The sequence below is a fragment of the Venturia canescens genome, chromosome 11 (assembly GCF_019457755.1).
Source record: "Venturia canescens isolate UGA chromosome 11, ASM1945775v1, whole genome shotgun sequence".
Lineage (NCBI taxonomy): Eukaryota > Metazoa > Arthropoda > Insecta > Hymenoptera > Ichneumonidae > Venturia > Venturia canescens.
In genome coordinates this window covers 4,531,332-4,555,589 of record NC_057431.1, presented here as the reverse complement: position 1 = coordinate 4,555,589, position 24,258 = coordinate 4,531,332, and the positions used below count along the sequence as shown (strand labels likewise).

At 44.2% G+C, this 24,258-nt stretch overlaps 1 protein-coding gene across 1 annotated transcript; it reads left to right on the top strand.

The window, feature by feature from the left end:
- The first annotated feature begins 9,041 nt into the window (after positions 1–9,041).
- Positions 9,042–20,130, top strand: wg (wingless). Its single transcript, XM_043432440.1, has 4 exons — positions 9,042–9,776; positions 10,908–11,170; positions 17,595–17,869; positions 18,000–20,130. The coding sequence occupies exons 1-4, from the start codon at positions 9,676–9,678 to the stop codon at positions 18,564–18,566; spliced, it is 1,206 nt and encodes a 401-aa protein (XP_043288375.1). The 5' UTR covers positions 9,042–9,675; the 3' UTR covers positions 18,567–20,130.
- The last annotated feature ends 4,128 nt before the right edge of the window (positions 20,131–24,258 follow it).

Below are 24,258 nucleotides of genomic sequence, written 5' to 3'. Positions count from 1 at the left end.
GTACCGAGTGAATCCTCGACTTTACAGAAACAGACGTCCAATAAAGTAGGAATCTTTGAAGCGATCGATGATCAGAATTTATCGCTCGCCAACAACTTTCTGCTGCAGTTCTCACCATGCCGACGACCGGTCACAAAGTTTCTCCCTTATCGACAGGTGGGTCGAGAAGATTCCTAGAGACAGAAGCAGCATTTACCTGCTGAAGAAAAACCACTGGAAATGGATTTGAAAGCGTGATGGATATTCTGCGGAAAGAACCCTCACTGTGAAGTTAAGTATGGATATTTTCAGAGTGTTACTCTGAAGCTCCAGTACTTTACTCAAATATCTAATTTGTTTCATAGAAAAGTTTGTTATGCATGAAAAATCATGTTGGTATGACGATCAAATAACATTGCAAGCTTTTGATGAATAATTCCAAACAAAAAAAAAAGTGAATTTCTCCTTCATTCTTCTCTTATTCGAAATTGATTCTCCCAAAATGTGGATTTTTTTTTTTTTTCTAAATTTCGAAAAATATCAAGAAAAAATATCTCGAATTCTCAGTCATTGTGACGATTTTAATTTGGTGGATGAAATTGAATTGAATTAACTTGTAAAATTCCAACGTGACTTTGAGAATACAAAGGCAGTTTGATCTTTTTTAGGAATTATTTGTACCGAAAATTGACATGTCAGTTATAAATGTGGGGTCCGAAAAATGATTATCCCAGGAATTGAGAAGGTTTGCGGTAGGTCTTTATGCAGGAACATAATTCTTTTACCTTTTCTTTTCTTTCGTTTGGCATGATTTTAGTCTACGTGGGTAGCTCCGGGAAGCCGACGTGTTTCTTTGGCACTTTGCGAATGAAGCGATTCGCCACGGGGTCTGGCTTTCGTGGCGATAATGCATGGCGCTATATAACATAAATATCCCCCTGAAAGTGGCATAAGAACTGAACAAATAGTGGATGTGTATATATAGGATTTTTCGTGTATTGTTTGGCCAAGTTTTTAAATAAATTCAAAACAACAATTGGACAAACAAATATTCGAGAAACAAATCAACGATGACGAATGCTCGTCGTGATTAATCAGACGGAATTGAATGGATTTTGAGTGAAATTAAGTGCAAATGAAGGGAGAAGCGAGACGGTGGGGGAACGCCAGCTTCCAGAGGCGAGAAGCAAAATAAATCAAAGGTTTGAAGGTGATTAAGGTTCGTTTCAATCATTCGGACCAGATGCCAATGTAAAAAGAAGAAAAGAGAAACTGCGGTCGATGTTGAGGTGTGAGAATACGGCCGGATTGCAGATGGAACGAAGCTGGAGCACAAAATAGTCAAAGTAAAAAGCATCATTTTTTAGTTAGTCGATATTGTCAGAAAGGAAGGCATTAAAAAAAGAAGAGGGAGTGCGAAGATGAGGAGAGAAAAGCTTGTATATATGTGGAAGATATCGAAGTGTGACAGGGTGTGAGAATTCTGGGGGCTTTAAAGGTTGCAGGTACTTTGGCCTCCACAGGCGCCACGCGAAAGTTGCCAGCTCATTTCTATCGCTCGAGAAAGAGCCTGCTCGCATACACATAAAACCGACATGGACACTCTTAAAGAAAAAGAGAAACAATAATTAGCTCTCACAGAAGAGCTGCTTTCATGTGGCCCCGACGTGTTCGCACCCCGCCCTTTAAATTTTCGTCCCTCGCGCGGTGGCAACTCAACCGTCTAACGTGTATCAAAGAGGCCACCATAAGAGGTTTGTATCCCATGGCCACCTTCACGAGCTCCTCGGAGATCCGAAAGATTCTTCAAACGCCGTCCAGCCGTTGGTGGATAATGGTTGCGAGTCTTCCTTCGCGTACCTACGGCGGAAATGAAGACTGACAGGTGTGTGACTTTGAGAATGAAACGAAAAAAAGGAAAAAAAAAGTTTTTTTTTTCGTAAGAAGTGTCATGCGAGACTCATCCGGGTACGCTGAATTCGTAGCAGCCACATTTTTCAGATTATATTCGTTACGAAAGAATCCCCCGAAGGAACAATGCAGCAGAATCGTTCGTTGCGCCAAGATCCAATCGATGCTTCGAGACACTTTCCAACTCGCTAACCACGTGCAAACTTAACAGGCTTGGATGATGCAAACTGCCACTTTTACCGGATGGACGAGCCTCCAATAGCTGCGGAGAATTCTTCTATTAGATCTTTGCTCGAAGAGCCAGAAGTGGAAGGTCGACTCTTTGTACTGGTTCATTCAGTTAGTTAATTAGGATGAGTCGCTGAACTAAATTAGAATGATTCCCGCTGGCTTGTCTCGTCCATACACAGCTTAAATCCATTTCGGACCTGGTCCAGGATAATCTCAGCTGGTAATGCTGTCGACAAAAGTAGCTTGAAGAGTCCTTGCCAGGCGGATGAATATATACGCAGGAGGATGACGGTGCCAGACACCGGCGAACTGGCATGCAACCGCATTGATCGTTATCCTTAATCTCTATCTGGATTCCAGATAATCCAACCACTCGGGGATTCTTTCCTCCTTGCCTAAACTGAAATAAGAGTTTCGAGGCATTGGATAATAAGGGCAAGAGAATTTACTGATGCTCTTGAATGAAGGGAAACGCTGCTGAATCCAAAAAACACGTCTGACATCAGCAATCAAGTGATTCAGATAGTTCGAACGCTCGTAAATCCAGGAAACGATGATCCATCACGAGTGCTTTGGTTATGACGAATCTTTACAGGTGAATTCCTGGACAAGAAGAAGGCAATTGGAGTCCAATCATTGTCATTGGGACGGCTATTAATGGGTTTGGGAGACCGGAAATTTGATGAAATTAGAAGTTTCGATGAACCCGGATGTAGAGCTTGGTATAACCAAATGATTCATCAACTTTGGAAGAATCTCAGAAACGATGATCCATCATTGGGAGCCTGGTGATGACAAATTCGACTCGTCGAAGCCTGCCGGAGGACTGGAAAAAATTGAGAAAGCAACGATGGCATAAGAATAGCTGGAAAAGGAAAACACGAGTTGGTCGAAGTACGATGATGCAACATTCTCGTTGACAGCTCCGAGATAAAATGATGCAGCTTCCAATAAATCCGAATGCTGATGCTCGCAATCGCGAGTAATTCACCATGATCGAATCTCCAGCGATTGATCCATCATCCGGGGATGACAAATTCTTCATTTCATCGTTGAAACAAGATGGCTATCGATGATTCGTTAAACGCGATAACTCGTGGACTGATATTTTCCGGAGGAAGTGCAACATTGGTTGAAAAGGCTTTTTTATTGAGAAAAAGGGACCACCTAGTAGTGGTAAAGTCGTCTGATCAGGTATAAACTCTATTGGAAGTTGGCTGGTTTGAAAAAAATCGAGCGTAGAGCGAGAAGATTATTTGGACGAAAAGTGGAAGGTGGGCGTGGTAGATCGGGACGTTGGTGGAAGAGAGAACGAGAGAGAGAGAGAGAGAGACGGCGTAGCATTTGGAGGTGGTTAAAAAAGGCACAAGAAATGAATGAAAGCTGAGTGAGGGAGAGAAAGGAAGAAAGAGAGGCCAACCCTCGAGGTCCTGAGAAGAAAAGTTGGAGCATATCTGTAAGCCATTGTGGTCGTATGGACATGATATATGTATATATGAGAGAGAGAGAGAGAGAGGATGAGAGATAGACCAGTGGGAAAGAAGCAACGGTCAACTGGGACGGATAGAAAGACCGCCCTATTTGGTGGCATCAAGACTCGAGGCATCTACGTTGGCGGTGAATACTATTTATTTCGTGTGGCCGCGTGCCCGGCTCGGAAAGAGAGAGAGAGAGCGAGAGAAACGATAGAGAATGAGATCGAGCCACGACAAATTTCGGGGTGGTCCAAACGAAGCGCGGAGGCTTTTACCGATTCTTCTTCTTCTCCTTCTGCTCCTTCTTCCTCTTCTTCTCTACGCTCGCTCAGGCCGCAACTTCATTTACACCTATTCAACGCGCACGGGCGCTCACAGCCTCTCTTCTAGATTTACGAGCTACCGCATCTCACCTCCATACCACCATCTGTCTGTCCTCTGCTTTCATCCTCTTTTTCCTCCCTCTCTCTCGTATCAACTAATCTCCACCTCTTTCTCTCACTCTTCATATTTGCCTTCTTTTTTCACCTCCACCATTACACACATTAAAATCGTATAAAAATCCATCCATCGCTCCCACAGATCTATAACGCTTACCACACGTATTGCTAATTAACAACACACGAGCCATTAACATCAAGCAGAAAGGAGATTCGAGTGGCTCGAAAATTACTTCTGCGAGTCGTCGCTCTCTCTTCTTCCTTTTTTTTTCATCTTTTCATTGTCAAACTATTTTTAAAACCCGAAATTCTTTCACTCTTCGTGACTATTTCTCGTCCCCCCGCGTACACTGAATTCCAATTAAAGGGGCAATCACCTGCCAGCGAGGAATCAATTTTCATATTTCACCTTTTTTTCTCATTTATCATTTCAAGACTTCGTCTGCTCCGACAGCAGCAGCAGCAGTTTGATCAAGTTTCCGGGAATATAAATTATCATCGACTCGACATCATTTTGTCCCGATAATCCAGAAATTTGAAAATTCCTTTCTTCAAGCTGCTTCTCTACAACAGCCTCATAAATTCGAGAAAGTTTCTCAAACCGTAACTTTTGCACCATCTCGAATAATTTTCCAACGTCAAACTCCTCGTTCGATATTCATGCAAAAGTGCTTCGATCCATTTCCCAATGAGAAATTCTTGATCCAATAAATTTTCATCCCAAGCCCAGAGCTCCTTTGGACCAGAATTTCATGAATGAACTGTCAGAGTCCCGCCATCGAGCCAGATCATTATTAAGACACGTTCCAATCATCGACGAATTGTGACTCGCCCAACGCCAAACTCTTAATTGATATTTTTCACCTCCTTCTTCCACACCGTTCGCCCCTAATAATCCGTTCTCCCTCATTCTCGAAACAGATAAGAAGTCACAAATATCCGTAATCTTGTGAGAAAGAGGGAGAGAAAATGATCGGATGAATGGAACGATTGGAATTTCACGGTTTCTTCCTTCGTCCCCGCGCTCTTGAACGTTCTAGAGTTTTTTCCGAAGGTTAGCGTTCTACGCGTCAACTTCTGGGAGGTAAAAGAGAAAGATAAAGATATGCAAGGTAGCAATATCTATAGGTGCTTAATACATAGACACACGCACATAAGAGTGCTTATGTATTTGTGGAATGGAAGAGGATCCTGCACGGCATAACGGGTCGCTTATAAAATTCGTTACGGTTTTCTGCCCGTTCCGACTGCGTGTGTGCTTTCTCTCCTGCGGGACCCGTCTTTTTGGGTCTTCACGTATTTATCTGTCAACGATCAGCCTCGGTGAAGTATAGCACGTAAAAACCCCCTCCCAAAAACGACATTGAGAAAATGAGATATTAGGAAAAGCCGGAGTGAGAAATAGGAACGAGTGAATGAATGGTATTGTCTGCGAGTTGCCACCCAAGAGTGTGTGCCTGCACAAATGAGGGGGGAGGAACGACTGGAGCTTCATGGTTTACCGATTTCGGGGGAACGAGATCGTTGTTTAGTCTAACTATGCGATGCTCAATGTAATTAAGTTATTTATCGGAGCTCTCGAAGGCTGAGGAATTTCGGACTTTTTTGGTAGAAAAAAATGGAGTTTGCTCGGGAGGTGAGAAAACTGAGAGCTTTCACCTCCGGAATGGTCGAGTCCAAAGCGTGGAGTTTTGGCAAATTGCGAATGAAAATCGTTGGCTGCGCGTAGTCGCAGGTGCCGGGAATAAAATCCGAGGGTGTTTCGAGTCGTTTCTTCACGAAGTGAACACGTTTTCACAGTTCTGTCTGAGAATGTTGAATTTTTTGTGTGTCGTTGCCCGAGCATTTGGCGAGTTTCCATCGAGAGTTGAGCTCTTTAAAGCGTTTATTACGGTTAGAGGAAGGCTGAGACTTTTTCTCGATATTTTTTGTTCCCCTCCGTGGCTCTCGGTCTCATGATTTTTCGCGTTCGCTCTGACATATCCTGACAAGGGAGAAAGAGCGAATAAAAAAGGAAGAGACTCGTAACGTTTTAAATTCTCTCTTACTCCCGGACTATTTCGCGGGTTCGCAATGTCAGCGATTTTTATTTGAAACGTTTGAGACGTTTGAGGAGAAGTTGCAAACTGCATTCCACATGTAATTGGCTTGGATTTTGTTTGCTGACAATAAAACGTTCGCGCTCCGGTAAATACTATCTACTGCTCAGCTACTGCTTTTACTTGGCTCCTTAACCCTCTTTTTTCTCCTCGCTCCCATCCCTTTTTTATTCCATTTGTGCAGTCAAGAATCTCTTTCTTCCTGTTCGCTCCTCTCCTCTCCTCTTACCTTTTCGTTTATCCTTCACTCATTGCTCCTCATTCTTCCTCCGTGAGAGAACCTCGTGTCCATCAAACGCTCTTTCTCTTCCTCCCCCCGGCCTCCTTCTCCCGCTCTTTCCGCGCTTAAATAAGTGGATCTCTGCCAACCAACGTAAAAACGTAATTGACGTCATTGCGCGAAATTAGTTGCTTGCCCAAGCATCTCCTCCCGAAATAAGAACACGACAATTATCCAAACAAATTCAAACCGCTCGCTCCACTTTTATCCTCGAATTTTACCCATTCCTGCGTTTTACCTTCAACGTTTTTCGTAACGAACACACTCGAATTTCATCGAATTTTACCACTCGAATGACGTATGATTTTTCACAAAGCTCATTTAGTATTAAGAAATTTGATTTACTTATTAAACATTTTTTTTTTCATTATTTGCTCACGATTATATTCATGGACTCGACTCGAGAAAATATAAATTATTTGGACAAATTTGCCTCATTTTTGCTCTGTAACACATTTCCGTTGATCAGTTATCAGAGTTTCATCGATCGTTTATCGATTGGATTTTATTGTCCGGAACAATAATCGAGATCACACAATTCGCAAAAAGTCAAGATGGTGAAAGTTGGCGAATGCTTGAGACACGTGTATATATAGATGCTTCTTTTGGCCAAGTCAAAGAGTAATCTCTCTCTTTGGTCGCAAGACAGTCGATTGGGTGTGGCTTACGTGAGTAACGCCCTTGCCAACATCTCTTCAGAAGCCACGTGCTCTGCGACAATTTTTTCTAAGATTACGAAAGATCGCTCGGGTCGTTATTGTTGCTCCTTGGAAGCAGGATCGCAATGATCAAAAAAAGAAGCATGGGTAATTGTCTCTAACATTTCTGAAACCAAACGTCAAATCTGCACTCTCCGATGGGGACCAAAGTCATAAAAAATCATTGAAAAATGAAGGAAAGCAGTGGAACGTGGGCCCGATTCAGTGGAGTTGATCGCATCAGGATAAAAATGGTGAAAAAAATGGTGTAATTTGTCAAAAAATGGAGAAAATCGAGGGGAAAAAATGTTTAATTGAAAAAAAACGAAGCAGACTGGAGGGTGAGGCACGTGAGTAATGTTGAATAAGAGTGAGGAAGGAGGAGAAGAATGAAAACACGAAGAAAGAAGAGTCATCTGGATGTAAGTGTGGGAGAGGATAAAAATAATGTGCGCAAAGGAGGGGGAGAAGACGAGGGAGGGGAGAGTGTGTAAGGATTCAAGAAAGAAGGCAGTCCAAGAGGAGGCGGGACCAGAGAGATTTTCTCGGTCTTAAAAAAGGGATGGGGGAGGGGAGGTCCAGGATGGTCTTGCGGTTGGGACAAGGTGGAGGAATGGGTGTTTCTCTCTCGTTCTTTCTTGGTTAGATGATACTGTTTGAGGTTGGATGCTGTGCGTGCAGTCGCTGACCGAAGCCTAAGCTCGTCGAAGGCTTCGTCGATATTTCATCGTCTTCGGAGTTCGACGAGTGAATACGTTCATTCGAATAATAGTAATAACAATAACAACAACAACAACAACAACAATAATAATAATAATAATAATAATATAAATTAATAAGAGAATAATCCACGATTCAAGGTACTCGGTAAAAACGAAAATGGCAAATAACGAAATGCGAACAGGACTCGGAGGACGAAAGTATATGAGAGTAATGACGAAGGGCCAAGGAAAAGACAAAATGGCGATTTTGTACGAGGTGCCGAACGGATCCGGGGACCCCGTCGAACATCCTTAACGACATTAGCAACCCCCGATTATCAAGACACGAAGATACACACGAAAAAAAACGTTCTCAAAGAAAATACACTTTCGGTCTCGTAATTCCACTGCATTCATTGGTAAAAGGTCTTAAGAGTAGTCGCAGAGTGAGAGAGAGAGAGAGAGAGAAGGAGAAGCCCACCTGCTTTTCGGTGTTCATCTCGCTGTTCTCTTTCACGCCGAAGGGATCCAGGTCTGTAACGCTTATTAAGAGGGTTGCGCACGACGTGAACGCATTCGGGTAAGCCCCGAGAGCCGATCGTGCACGTCTCCCACTCCCTTAAAGCACCATAAAGCGTCATCAAGGATCGCAAACCACGAAGCACCACTTTCCGGCCTTCGGCGCACCACCGGCCATGCTCCTCTCGTTTATTTGCCGGGCATTCCCATCGAGTAATACCGAGTACAAGCGAGTTTTAAATACTTAAAAATAATAAAAACAAGGCGGCGAGTGGTGTGGAAAGGGGAGAAAACGAGTGCGCTGGCACCTCGATGACGACGAAGCAACCCTCGCTCTCGCCTCAACATGCGAGCGAACGACCCTCTCGCTCATTCTTTTATTAATGAGCAGCCTCTCGATTGTTAATCTTTAACGAAGCTTCGATTTTTACACTCTGCCATTTGTTTACTCCCCAAGGGGCCACGGAATAGCTCAGAGGGGTGAGTTTTTCAACTGGCCACTGCTTACCAGAGGGCGAACTCGTGTTTTTGCCAACGAGAGAAAGAGAGAGAGCGAGCGAGAGAGAGAGAAAGAGAGAGAGAGAGAGAGCGAGCAAGAGGAGTGACGGACGAGAAAGAAGAAGAAGGAAGAAGGGAAAAAAGAAAGTGAGATAGACGAAGTCAGGAGCGAGAGAGGCCCGAGCGGTGAGCGCCGGCAACCAACGTCAGTCTCACCGACGTATCGGAAGCCCGAGGGTAGTCCCAGACCAGGGAATTCCACCTTACGCGTTTTAAAACTCACCATTATTTGAAAAAACAATTGACTTATTCGTTGAGACCGTTTTTTTAAAACTCCCCGTTTTTTGCCACCCCCCTCGAACGCGACCACTTAAACTCTTCTCACGTGAGTTAATGAAGCTCGTTTCCAGAGTTTCCTGTGTGCCTATGCATCGCAATATCGGATCTACGCTTACTCAATATTTAACGTCGGTTGTGACTATAACTCACGCCTTCGAACAGTGTCGTTTTTCTTCTTGTGATGAACGAAGCCGAGGGCGCGATTCTTCCCACAGAAATATGGTGATCTGATCCACCCCCCTGTGCTCGTTTCCTCCTTTGTTTGTTTGTTGTTCGAAACTTTTTGTTTGGTGATGAGTGTCTCCTGTGAACGACTAAAATGAGCGCGACAGTTCGATGCCCCTCGTAGCTAAGACTCTTCGCCGATTTTAACTTTTAACAGTACGCTCCGTCGAGGAACTCTTCGAGTATCGACGTACATTCAACTTCGCTTTAATCGATCTCTCGATTCTTATTTTCTTTGTGAGTTTCTATGCTTCTCTCTTCTCGATTGGAGATTTAAAACATGAAACTGTGGATGATACTCGGAGCTCTCGCGGTGGCCGTCCCTGCCTTGCCCGCAGACATTAGCCGCAACAAAAATCGTGGACGAGGATCTATGTGGTGGTGAGTTTTTCATTCAGCCTTCTCTCTCTTCCAATTTTTTTTTATGCCAAACAGCATGCTGCTGAAAATCTACGAAAAATTTTCATTCCCGAGCTCAAATACGTTCTTGGGGCATGAAAACTTTGTAGATTTTTATAAAACGAGTTGTCAATCCCAGATATTTTGAATCTCAAATATTTCGACAGCGCTTTTAAGCTGTCAACGAGCCCCGCCTAACAAGATCCAAACTGTCAGAACCATCGAGCAGTGATAAATAAATGCAATTATTTCGAAAACGAAGAAAATTTCATTTTTACGAGAGAAACGAAAATGACAGCGCCGGTTCCAGCGCGCGGTGAACTCGCGTGTCGCGTCTTCCATTTAATCCGGGATCGAAAAGGATCTTGGAATCGAAAGATCCGCGGCAGATCTCCTGTCGTGAATCAGCGCAATGTCAACCGATACAGTCGAGCGTCCTTTTCACCCGTACCGTCCTCGTCCGCGGTGCCGCCGCGCACGAGATCGAGTGCACGTCGTCCGAGTACACATCGCCGATCTTGTACCGAAGCCTCGATCTTACGTCGCTCTATCGCGAACCTAATACATTTGCGGACGCGTTTAAAACGGCTCGTGTCCCTTTTATTTATCGAACGTTTGTCGACTCGGGGATCAATTCATCGAGATAACGGAGATTATTTTCGGAAATTATCAGTGTTTTTGAGAATTAGTAGCTTTCCAATATTTTTTCATGCTTCGAGTCGCTTTTAAACTCTCCAATTTCTTCGTCCTCCTCATTCACGATTATTTGAAATGTTCAGCGCAACCGCGACAATTTTCACTCAATTATTCTTTCATTTGAAATGAAAATAATCGTTAATCTTTCGAATCATTTTTTGGAATAAAATGCACGCGCACGTGGGCACGTTTCGGCAATGCGTCAAATTATATAGTTGCGCTTCAAACCTCGTCGTTCGTCGAAACGCGGGTACTATTTTTGCTCCTTGCAAAACTTCGATTTGACATTGATCCGCCGATTTTTTAACGTCATCTTATTTTGTCCGGCAATTTGTCACTGAATCAGATCAGTTTTTGCACGAAAGTTTCGATCGTTTTGAAAAATCATGAATCCTCAATGCGTGAATGAATTTTTAGGGGGATCGCGAAAGCGGGTGAGCCAAATAATCTTCTGCCAATGTCGCCAGCCGCGATTCACATGGACCCAACGATTTACGCGACACTCAGGCGGAAACAGAGGCGCCTGGCGCGCGAAAATCCAGGTGTACTTATGGCGGTCGCACGGGGTGCGAATCAAGCGATAATGGAGTGCCAGCATCAGTTTCGCAACAGGAGATGGAACTGTTCGACGAAGAATTTTCTTCGAGGCAAAAATTTGTTCGGCAAAATCGTCGATCGAGGTAAGTCCCGGAATCACGAAGCTCGCATTGAGTAATTCTCGTCCTCGTGGAAGTAACGGCGATGGATCTTCGATCATCATCGACTTGCCTGAGTCGAAAGATTGCGCAAATATTTATGAAAAATGAGAAAAAAAGAAACACTCGAATGAACATCTCTCGATAGCGAGTCCTAAGTCAAAAGTGTTGAGTTGAGTGAGATGACAGGCCCGAAAAAACGAAACTAAACACATCTCTAGAATCATCCGGATTTGAAAGAGTGTCGCTCCGAAATATGACGGGCCAGAGGTGACGATTAATAGCTTCTCCTTTCACATTCTTTTGACATCTTCCAGGCGACGAACAGCATGCAAACACTCCCGAGAATAAAGACGGTATAATGAGCACGTATGGGCGATTCTTTTTCAAATTTAACGTCAAAAGCTCGAGGGAATTAAAAAACTTTGAGATTTTTGTTATTCACTTGTAAGCTCGATCCAAGAAAGTCTCGAATTGTTTCGAATTTTCGCTAAAAAAATAACGAAACTGGAGCAAAGTCTTGGGCACTCTAAAAACGAGGCTCCCAAAATGAAAAATCCTTAAACTGTCAATCGACAAAACTCGAGAATAATCGACTTTTCACAACTCCCAGCACTCGACAAATATCCCGACAGGTTAATTCATCAAAATGTTAATAAAACTTTACGAGCGTTGGCACTTATGAGCAGATTGAAATATAGAAACGGTCGCTCGTGTATATAGACAAATATGCTTACGCTTGTTCAAACTTGGCACAATCCTTAGTATTATTAACGAACAAATATTGATTCACCGATACAGCCCGTAACCCCCTCGTTTCGGATCGTGACTGTTTAGCCCCATTAGCCAGCTCTGAAATCGTGTTTATGCCGTTCGTCTGCGCTGAACGTTGCTCGGGAACACGTGGCCGCGTTTCGTGCGTCCCACATCGAGGAGCGTATCGAAATTGCGTATACATTATAACACGAGCGACATCGCAGCCACCATTGATTTCGAGCCTCTATTTCTATGGGAAGTCTCGCCAATTAAGAAATATGACAAGCTACAAATTCGCCGAATTTGTCTCTGTCAAATTTCGTGTATTAAAACATCTACAAAACTCGGTCCAATTCATAAATCATACAAAAGTAAAATTCTCACTTGATATGCGATAAGTCAAATCATAGAAAATTAACAACCTGAACAAAAATCGAACAAATCATTTGAAAAAATGTGACCAAAGGAGCGAAATTTAACTAGAAAAAAAAATGTTTTCATTCCATTTTCACCCACAGTTTTCATCACGCGAATCCTTTGTCAAGAAATTCGAGGCTAAAGAACCGCTGCTTTCACCGTAGTTTTGAAAAAACAACTTTTGTTCGTTATTACTCAAAGAATTGAACTCTTTCGCTCGAAAAGATTGAGGCATGGGACGAGAATTGATTTGGCAGATAAAAATGATTAGGGGATGGAATAAGCGGAGTGGATCACATTTACATGTGTAAATATGTGCCCTGCCGTGGCGGAGCTCGGGGGGGGACGAACCTCGAGGCGTGTGCCACGCTTTTATTACCAGATGTGTGCTGTGCAACCTGATAATGGATCTATAATATCCATACACACATTAAATCCACGTATATATAGGATGTTTTGCTTTGAAACTGTCTCTCCCTCCGCTCGGTTCTTTTAGATCTCTCTTTCGTGATTGTGAGGCCGAGTGCTTTTTCGACGCTGTCACACGACGAAAATCCCCCTCCCGTGGTCCCCCAACCCAGTCTCTCCTCTTTCTCTCTCTCTCTTCGTACTGGAGCAAAACGCTTCCATATTATCCTCCATGTGCCTATTATGTGTTGCAACAGCCCATATGGCCACTTAGCGAGATTTAAAAAAGCCTCCAGCGCCCCGAAAGGGTTGACGGATTTGAGTTTTAACTGATAGCTCATTTGCTCGTTATTATTAAACTTTATTTCCATTTTTCCATTCGATAAAATAGCAAATTCGCGGAAATTTTGATATCCCATAATCCAAGTTTTTGGTAGTCGAGGAACCAGCCGATTTTACGGAGCTGCGAAACCCTCCAGACGCAAATGATTGAGCGTGGAATGAAGTAGTTCGGCTGAAAACGATTCGATATCGCGCGATCGGTGAGAAGTCGAAGAAAGCTTTCTTCGTATATCTCCGGGCAAGAAATAGGCCGACGACTTATGATTTTCCTCGTGATATTCCTCCGAAAACAAGTTGTTGTTATTTCCGATGGTGTTTCGAGATAAAGGAGGATAAAAAGAGGCTTCGCGAGGAGCCTGACGAGAGCGGAGGAAGAAAGTGAGGGGGAAATAAGAGTGCGAGGCTCGTTCCGCGGAGCAACAGCACACTCAAATTTACAGAAAGAGAGAAAAAGCGAGAGAGACGCGCACACAGGGAGAAACGAACATGGATTTATTCAGGCGTGTTCCGAATATTTTGCTTCTCGTTCTCGTAAGCAACTCAAAAGATAATCGTCCATTTATAGGATAAATTCAATCAATACCTGTCGGCTCGTACAACTTCGGCATAAGGCTAAAATAACGTATATGGGAAAAGACGACTTTTTGTCATGGCGTTACGTCGCCATAAATCGCTGACTATGATGGGCTACATGTGTCGACGGCACGCCACGATTTCTTGCGAATACGTGAGACGCCAACCAAGTGGCTTTCCTGTGATTTTTACATCTTGTTTGGTTCCACATCGAGCATCGCACACTCACGGGCGTACACGCGCACACACGCGCGGGCGAGCACGCCTTGGAACACGGACACGCACTTTTGTACTTTTTCAAACCCCCCCCCCCCCCGCCCTCCCCCTCCCGGCCCCGCCTCCCCCCACCCATTGGCACGATCTTTCCTGAGTCACAGAACCAAGTTTGTTTGGGTTTAAATTCACTTATCTTTGGCCTCTATCAAAAAATCCGAAATGCCTTCGTTCCCCATTTTTACCTTTTTTTTGAACTAAAAAAAAAAAACGAATCGTTTCGTTTCTCTGAATGAACGGAGTTGAGTCACCGCGCTTAGTTTTTCGAGTTTTCTGACAACTGCGAAGCAGGAGCTTCGATCATTTCGTTGGAAAAATCAATCTCGAATCGACTGGGCAATTTATACAGTGCTGAACACTAACAAAATGTTGATTTTCTTTCTCGCCATCTTTCATAAAAATCAATTATAGTTGCGTGAGAAATAAGTTTTGTCGTAACCTGCTGGGAAACTTGCATCCTGACTTCCATGCTGTTGCGAAACTCCCTCCAAGCCTCATTCCTCCAGGCAATCTTGGCCAGTGTGCTTCATGGTATTTTGGCTGAGAAAAACTGCGAAATTCAGCTCGTGAGGCCACTCGATCGAGACATTTTCATGGGGAATTGCTCGTTGACTAACGAATTTAAAAAAATTATGAAACTTTCGAGGGTGTATACATTTGTGAATTAAGGAGAGAAAAAAAAAGAAAGGTAGACAAATGACGCGAGGAGGTCGCGGATGTAGAACTGCAGGAGTGCTCGGAGGACGCACCTGCTAATCTCACGTCATCGCTGGGCTCGCTTTTTTTCCTCATTTCTCGTTGTGCTTCTCTTTGTCTCGTATTTGATCGTCTTCGAAGGCGTTACACCTTCTTTCGCGAGCGTTATTTGACGAGCGTCATCCGCGATAAGAAGAACCTGGCAATGAGTATACACTCGCTTATCACGAGGAGGACGAGAGAGCCGGAGAGATGAGAATCCCTACAGGGTGGGTCGAAGACAAACAGGTGGGATTATCGAGCCTCGTTTTCTTTTTTTCACTCAATTTTTCCCACACGCTCTTGTCTTTTGAAACCGCGATAACGATTTCTCTTATCTCGTATTCTGCTTTCTTCACGTGAAGCCTTGTACACGTGAAATTTCTTCGATTTTTATTGCATTCACATTTTTCTAATAGTGCGCATATGCGCGAACTCGCGATTCTGCTTGGAAAAAAAATTTCGATATATTGAATAACCAAACTTGAAAATTGTGCAAAAAATAGTCGAAATTTCTTCATTTTATCTCTTTCACCGTCTTTTTCCTTTTCCTTGCTCGCAATTCGTCTTCCCGCCTGGATTCTCGTATTAGAAGGATTACGTTGGGTCGTATTTGGTCGTCGGCTGAGGAGGAGGAGGGGAAGGAAAATCCCGGAGAGAAATGTGCGCTGGCGTAAAACGTTGAAATTTTGGCGTCGGTGAGCGAGAGCGAAGAGGGGGGGGTGAAGGTTCTCGCGGGATTTTACGAGATGCTACTTAGGGGGCAAAAATGTGAAGCATTACCTAGAAAATAAAGGGACTAGAGAGAGAGAGAGAGAGAGGGAGAGCGTGTCGACGTCGTCTCGAAAATGCTCGTGACGAATTTCGATATCTCGGCGTCTCCGGGGCTATGGAAATTCGATATGGACGATCATCTCTTCTTTGAGCGATGCTTTCTGACTTCTACCTTATTGTGACCTCCGGAGTAGCGAGAGGAAAAAAATCGTATCCAAAGTATACATAGAGGGAGAGAGGGACTGGCACTCACACGAATATAGAAAAAGGAAAAATCTCTTTTAACGTCTTGTTTCCATCGATTCAGAATTTCTGGTGCACACCTTCGTTCCGGTTACTAATGTGGAACGTACTCTGTGCGCGACCAAAGAGACGAGAAATTTCTTCACAGCATTATAAATGTTATATAGATATATCGTTAAGGTACATGCCTCGCTATATATCTATATATGTACTACGCGAAGAGGTTATGTATCTACATAGACGTCTGTCTTTACAGCCGAACGAGTACCCGTCGTATTAAATTTCTGTCACGTTCACGAAATGTTTCAATTACGAGAGACCAGGATATATGTCGAGGCAAAAAACCGTATCGCATCTCCTCGTACAAGCTGCTCTTGTTCTTTTTTTTTTTTTTTTTTTTTTTTCATCTTCGGAGCGATATTTTATAATTTTTTTCGTTCTTTCTGCTTTTCATTTTATTTAAATATATTCCCGCTTGAAATATCACGTGAAGCGCGACATGCGGAGGATTTACGATGATATTTCATGAATTTCAAACGATTTTTCCCATGCTCGTTTGTCAGAGAATTGTAAAAAATCTAGATTCTCGTGACGCTGTGTCCCGTGTTCGGCAAATCATTGATTTCTAATCGCGCGATTACAATCGTCGTATCGACTCTGCTGCGCGTTCGTCACATATACGTATCCTTCCATATACGAAATCACAGTCAATTAATAGCGGTATCCGTTATTCCGGATCGCCGAGAGATAAATCTTCTCGTGTGTCAACCGAACAATCAATTCCCCTTAATTCGATCCTAATTCGCAATTAATCGAGAGACTCCTTCGGGTCTACCGCGAGAGAGGGGCTCTCGAGGGAGAGAAAAAGTGTGATCGGTGACCCTTTCGCACGCGAGCATCAGATATATAGTTTTCGAATTAAAAAACACAGACACAGAGGCGCGTACGGTGGACGCGGGTATTGGTATACGCAGTTTACGGGGCAGCCACGAAACGGGTTTTAAAACGATTGGGCTTTGACGAAGGTGGGCTAAAATGTCCCTAGAGGCCAAAACGTACCAGAAGATTTCCCTTTCACTCAATTTTACACCGGACTTCTCTTCCCCGATGTTTCAATTTCACTCACTTTTTTTTCCTCTCTATTTCTTTCTCGTCGCCTTCGGAGATCTGAATAAAATAAGAATCGAAAGACTCGAATCGATTTGAAAATGTTGAGAGCCTGCTTAAAGTCGCTCGGAAATTCCGAGCTTCAAAGAAACTCTCGATTATGTTAATGGCCCAGCACGTGATTTCCGGTTTTTCTTATTTAACCGCACCTGAAAACGGCCTCAGCACCAAGATGCGATCGGTCACCTGTGCCTCTCCCAGATAACGTCGCCCTTGTCACCTCTCCCCCCTCCTTTTCTCTCCTCCTACGCCTCTCGAGAGACATCTTTCTCTACGGCACGACCGGCGCACGCCCGATCGAGGGTCAGCCAGAGGGGCAGGTTAAGGTCAGACCCGGCGCGAGACTCGACTCTACCTGCGCGCAATAAAGAGAACGAGAGAGACGGAGAGAAAGGACGAGGGAGGGGGGGGGGGGGGGGCAGGTAGATTTCTCTACCCTCAAGATTGAGATGTATAGTCCTCCGGCTCCTCGACCACTGTTCTCCCCCTCGGCCCCTCAACCCCCCGTGCCGTCGACAACCTCGCTGCTTGCCTAAACATTTCCTTTTTTAACCTCCTACGCGCGAACAAATGTGACGAAAAATCTTTCGTTGATGATATGGAAATTTGGCCGGTTTTTTCGGGCTTTTTATGATGAGAAAAAGGGATCGGCGAGGGAGGAGGAAAAATAAAATTTTTGACGAAGCGTTAATATTATTCTCGTGTCTGTTGGATCGATCAGGATGCCGAGAAACTGCCTTCATCTACGCGATCACGAGCGCCGCGGTGACCCACAGCATCGCGAGGGCCTGCAGCGAAGGCAGCATCCAATCTTGCTCCTGTGATTACACGCACCAATCGAGGGCACCTTCGGTCGTCAGGGACTGGGAATGGGGCGGATGCTCCGACAATATCGGCTACGGGTTCAAGTTCTCCAGGGAATTCGTCGACACCGGCGAGAGGGGTAGAAACTTGAGGGAGAAAATGAATCTTCACAACAACGAAGCTGGCAGAGCGGTGAGTCGACGCGAAATAACGTTTTTCACTGAAAAACGTAAATTTGACAGTTAAAAAAAGCCTCCGCGATAAATCGGGCGGCTCCGCACGCACGCTCCTCGCTTCATCGTACTTTTCGTTATGTTTTCAGCACGTGTCGTCCGAGATGCGACAGGAGTGCAAGTGCCACGGTATGTCGGGTTCCTGCACCGTGAAAACGTGCTGGATGAGGTTACCAAATTTTCGTGCGGTCGGTGACAATTTGAAGGATCGTTTCGACGGAGCCTCGCGGGTGATGGTGAGCAATTCGGAGCGCGCCAGAGGCGGAGGTTCGAACGCGATATCGAGCAACTCGGCGAGTAGTAATTCCGTGCACGGTCCTCGACGGGAGGGCTTGTCGAGGAGGCACCGTTACAATTTTCAATTGAAACCGTACAATCCGGAGCACAAGCCTCCGGGCTTGAAGGATCTCGTTTATCTCGAGCCCTCGCCGCCGTTTTGTGAGAAAAATCCAAAACTGGGGATCCTCGGGACCCACGGTAGGCAGTGCAACGACACGAGCATCGGTGTCGACGGTTGTGATCTCATGTGTTGTGGCAGGGGTTACAAGACCCAGGAGGTCATCGTGGTCGAAAGATGCGCGTGCACGTTTCACTGGTGCTGCGAGGTCAAGTGCCAAGTTTGCACGACCAAAAAGACGATACACACGTGTCTGTGAGAATACCAAACCAAATAATTCACTTTATTCATTCGTTACGATTCGTCGTATTGAATATTAGGCTTTTTCATCATTTTACATTATTTCTTCGCAATGAAAATAACACCAACGAATCATCGAATCATCCGGTTACAGTTTCTTCGCAACTTTAAACGAAATCCTATGAAAAATCCTCTTTCATTCTCAACTCGATTATATCACCAACTCTCAAATTTTATCTCGGTTCTTCACTCAATACTAAAACACAATCAGTATTAACTCGAGTTTTCAATCAACCAATCTTTTCGTCTATTTATTACGTTCATCCTATAACCCCCTTCATCACGAAAGACTGAACGACTACGAGAGTTGCAAAAATTAGCAAATTCATTCCAATTTATTACCACCACCATCCCCACTTATTTCAATACTAAATCGATGTAAATAACTTTTATTTTTATCATCATATTCTCTTCCTCTCTCATCATGCTCACTGTCATTGGCTCATTTTGTATATAGCAGTAAGCAAAAGTAATCCCGGTAAATATTATTATTATTATTATTATTATTATTATTATTATTATTATTAGTCCATTATTAATGAAAAATAATTTAATTATGACAAAATTGCCCTTACAATTTCATCACGTCCATCCCAGTTCCTCTTTGTTGCTCTCATTTTTCCACTCTTCTCTTCCATCCCAATTTCGTATGATTATTAATATTATTATTATTATTATTTCACGATTATTATTTTTTGTCAATTAAGCTAGCAACATTATAATTGTCGCCTTTGATAGGATCATTAAAGTCCTGATGAATCTAATTATTATTATAATTAGTATGATTGAGACTCCGTTTTATTTATTCGAATTGAAAAAGCATGAAAAGATAAATTTTCGTGCCTGTAAATAAATATAATGAAATTGGCACCTTGCGAGAGGGTCGATGCTCGTTGTTGTCGAATTGTTGAATTATTATTTTCAATTTTAGTGAATTTATGTGAAAAGTTGATGAGCGAGGAGTGCGGCGATGCGAGCAATTTCGACAATGACGAGTTACGACTACTTCGGTGCCATTATGTAAATATATATATTTTTTTTTTTTTTTTTTTTAAATCCATTTATCTATAAATACGTCAGAGACACAAGGACGCGAGCGTAATAAGCGATTACGCGCGCGGACAAGTGAGAAAGCAAATTATTATCGCGAGAGCAGGTGTTGAATTAAATTATTTTTCTAAACGCTATTAAGGCTAGCTCGAGCCGCCATATACTTCCGACTTTTTATATATTAATATACTTGCATATAAATGTTGTATAGACAAATATTTTTCACGAGTAATGAAAACGCCGTAGTCACCGGAACGATGAAAGAAAAGTTTATCTTATTATTAATATTATTATTATTATTAATATCGCGATTATTAATAACATTATTACCAGTGAAAGTACTCATGTGTGGTATTTTTAAATATGGACATACGCACAATTTATGAATGTATGTAAGCCTGTTTTATAATGTGTGTGCCTGTGTGTGCGTGGGTGCGTATGTGCTTGGCGTGTGTGTGTATGCGCGCGTGTAAACACTCATATGCTTATCGATAAATATATTTAAAAAAATGAAAACGTCTCTGAATCATTGAACCCCATTCGTAAGGAGGATGCAATCGAAGGATGCAATTCGCGATATTTTTTGAAATTAGTTTCGATTTAATATAGCGCGCGCTCTGCGACTCTCGTTTCTCGTTGCTGAGCATATTCGAACTGCTTTTACCAAGGGCCCAATCGAAGGTTAAAACCGTGTGTAAATAAATGTTTGTCCAAGAAAAAATGAGGGATCGGGAGAGTGTTTGTAAAGGGAGGGGGAAAAAAAGGAATATCGACATCTCGATCTCTCGGGCATGATCTTACATATCTCAGGATGTCGTACGCTCTCGCGTACAATATCTTGGCATAATGTACATCGCTCGCGCGCTCGCGCGCGCGCCGAACGAAAAATATGGTATACGTGAGAGAGGAGAGATTATAAAGAAGAGTCTCTCGTGTGTTGCAATCAATGAAAAAAAGCTTACATATAAATATAGAATGATCCCGGCAGCGTGTATATATATATATATATATGGGGAGCTGTGTATATAACCAACTGGTTTCTTGATCCGGACAACCCCGGACGACTTCATAACTTGTTCGAAGAGAGCAATGGTGTATCGTCGGAGAGATCGTCGATCCTCCAAGCGTATATATAATATACGTATAATATCACATGCTGCCCAGGCTTCACCTTCCCTTTCTCTTCGATCCTCCTCCCCCTCCGATCCCTCCCTCATTCTGTAGCGCATCAACCCGTGCTTAAATATCCTCCTCGAAGGGAACTCTGCACGCGATGTGATAACGCGGAATCCTCGGAGCTTGAGAAAATTAAAAAGAATCCTTGATCCAGTTGTGATCCCGTTTACTGCCTTCGAATTTTCATTCTCAAGGAATTTCTGGCTGCGCCGATCATTTCGATCTCCGTTTCCTGGACTTTGCTTTCCAGCCTCATTTTTTCCCCTCTTTTTTCTTTCAATGATTCTCCATTTTTTGTGGACGAAGGAATCAGGAATTTTGAGCGGGAATTTATTCGGGGTTCTCCTGAGATTTCGATCCCAAGTCTGGCGAATTCGATCCGAATTCTTGGACACCCTGTATACAGGGTGGAGAGATGTTCCCAGACACTCGCTCGTTTCCTCTTTCCCTTTTCACTAATGGTCCCGACACCCTCAGATTAACTCTTGCAAAAGATCCCAACGGCGAGTCTCGTACCAATTCACCGCGGACCGCCGCTTTTTCGACCACCTACCGATCCTCGCCGATTCCACACCTTTTAACTCAGACCGGCGCGCGTCCCGGGTATTATTTTATTTGTTTACATTTCCACCGCGTACTATCGGCTTTTTCATTCATTTCTCAATCGATTCGAATCATTCGAATAAACATCTCGCGCGATTACGAAATCGAATAAAATAGTTTCATTTCCTTCTCTCACAATCTTGCCGTTTCCGCTTTCATCCAACTTCGCCCGAACTTTTGCTCAATCACCATTGTCATCTGCACTCAGCGGTGTGTTTCTTTTTTTTCACGTTTTTCGGATCCATGTTCCAAGGGTTTGGTATACACGAGGAGCTGCGCAGGAGGGCAGTTTTGTTCCTGTACTTCTGGATTCTCGTTCCTAGTCGTGGGCGAGCTTGGTCGTAGTGTAGAACGGTTGCTGGCCTAAAATGAGGGAACCTCGGAAGAGAAGAGGAGGGTGGCGCGGTATAGAAGCACGATGACCGAGTTGAGATGAAAGCGACCGCCGTGAGAAGTCGATGGCTGCCCGAGATTCTTGTCTCCTGCAGGATGCTGCAAGCATCCTGTATATACAAAAGCCAAGAATTTGTTTTAGTGTCACGCAACGGAGCGTGAGAGAGAGAGAGAGAGAGATGGACCGAGATAGACAGACGGAGAATGCTCGCGAGCACCTGAGTGCGAGCAAAAATACTCGAGGATGTGGAGAAAAACGAGAAAGTTGAAAAAGCGAAGGCCGAGCAGCGTTTTAAAGAGTGCTTTCCATCGTAATTATGGTGTTATGACACTCCGGCGCGAACGAGTCATGAAAGTTTATGAATCGAAGCTATATGTCGCTTTGGACACGCGTCTGGCTCGAAGTCGCTCGAAAATCGAAATAAAAAAAAAGAGGCTCCAAGATCGAATAAGTGAGGAAGGAAGGGTTTTTGACAACGAAAACGCAAACCGCCGCGGCGCACCGCTGAGTTAATCCCTCGTGGAAAAATCGTCCCGGACTATTCCGAGTGCAAAATGTAAAGAGGAAAAGATAAAAGTAGGCCGGAGCCGGGATCGTGCGAATGTTACAGCGCGATCTTGGCCCTCATCGCATACACCGGTCCTCGTGTCTTGACCGCCATCAGTGATGCCGCACGCGTGTGGGATTATCGGGCGTCGCGCTACACAAATGCCACGCATACATTATAGTACGTGGAGGCGTGCGCAACGCTCTCTTCAGGAGCACGCATTCACGTTTGTATTACGAGCCTCTGATTATTATCGCCTTGCGCCGCGACCTGCAAGCCCCGGAAAGCCCTCCAAACGTCTTTTCGCTTCTATCAGATTCTCGGCTTATGGGAGAGAGAGAGAGAGAGAGGTTTTGTTATTTTCGAAATCTCGTACGAGATCGCCGGAAGTCTCGAAATCGTTTTTCGCATCGGGGGAAAAAAAGTAGCCGCAAAGGGATGCTGCGGAAAGTCGAACGGCGAAAAATCGTCGGATGCTGGTTCCCTTAAAAAAATGCAATTTTCGAGGTTTTTTCCTCTCGTTAAATGCGAGGAAAAATGAAGAGTCGGACCTGGATTTATCGCTCCTCGAGGAGAGTGCCTCGAATCGAATTAATGTCATTCTCGAGCTCGAAAGATTCCCAGCCAAAATCATGAGAGTTTGCGCTGGTCGCCGGGGAAGAAATTTTTCTCTCTCGTTCGCCTCGTTATTCGGCGTGGCGGTTAGCCTTCCAAAATCTTTCCATCATTTAGGGCTGTCATTTCTCCCACGAGAGTTGAAGAGCGCTGCGCCCTTGTGTAATTTCGCTCGAAATACCGGGACAGAAAAAAGGAATGAAAAAAGTAAGGAGAGCGAGGGGCTCGGGACGAAAAAGCAATGTCTGGTGCGTAAATCAACTAATTTATCGTCATTTTGGCTCGCGGCCAAGATTGAAGAACTGGATCGCGGTAATCCGGGGCGGAGGTTTGGGCCGAGGTCCTCTCAGTTTTTCGCTACCCTCCGCGAGCGAGGAAGAAATCCTCGGAGCGCGGTATTTCGCTCGCGCGAGCACGAGCTCCCCGCTCCGTCCGCGCGGAATTGCAGGAATCCTTGATCCCGCGCGACCGCGCTTCCCTTCTGACTTGACCGAGACAATTCTCATATCGTCTTCGCTCACTCCTCATTCAAATACCTTGCCAAGAGAGAAAGCAGATCACTGACGAAACGACCAAGGCGCGGTTGCGAGCGGGCCATCGGAGGCGAATCGCACACTCCTCGCGGACGAAAGAACAGTCCTTCGGCTCGAAACAACCCGAAGCCAACGAGCTCCACGGAGCCAACGAGCCAAGAGATATTCATCCTAAGCTCGTCAGAAAAACACGAATAAGTGCGAGAAAGAAAAGATCGCGCATAGATCGGATGTTAAAAGCGCGCGTGGGAACGAACATCCTCGGATGCGACCGACCACACCGTCGAATTATCGGTGTTTAGGCATGTTATAAGATTCTCTACCGTTGCTGTATGCCTTTCACCTCACCCTTTCGTCCTCAAGCCCGTTTCTCTTCCCTTTTCCTCCCCATCGTGTACCGCTCCTTTCGCCAATCCCTTCTCTCCCTTCTCTCCCTTCTCTCGCTCGTCCGGCTTTCGCTTCACGACCCAAAGCACGTCATCCGCTCCGAGTTTCAAGCTCGCGATCAACGATCAATTGTGGAAAATTCAACTCTGACGGTTCCGCAGACTCGAAAAGTTCGCTAAAATTCTTATTAAAATATATGACGAAAAATTGTCAGCGATATTCGTTGGAACGATCGAAGCAATAAATTTCCAACCTTCCTGCCAATAACTGCGGTCTCGTGTTAATACACACCCACTACATTCATTCTTGTGAACTTTCGAGTCTCTCTTTTTTTTAGGGTACTCTC

Coding starts and splice junctions, on each gene's coding strand:
- wg (XM_043432440.1), top strand. CDS start 9,676: ATGAAACTGTGGATGATACTCGGAGCTCTCGCGGTGGCCGTCCCTGCC. Junction 9,777..10,907: donor GGACGAGGATCTATGTGGTG/GTGAGTTTTTCA, acceptor ATGAATTTTTAG/GGGGATCGCGAAAGCGGGTG. Junction 11,171..17,594: donor CGGCAAAATCGTCGATCGAG/GTAAGTCCCGGA, acceptor TGGATCGATCAG/GATGCCGAGAAACTGCCTTC.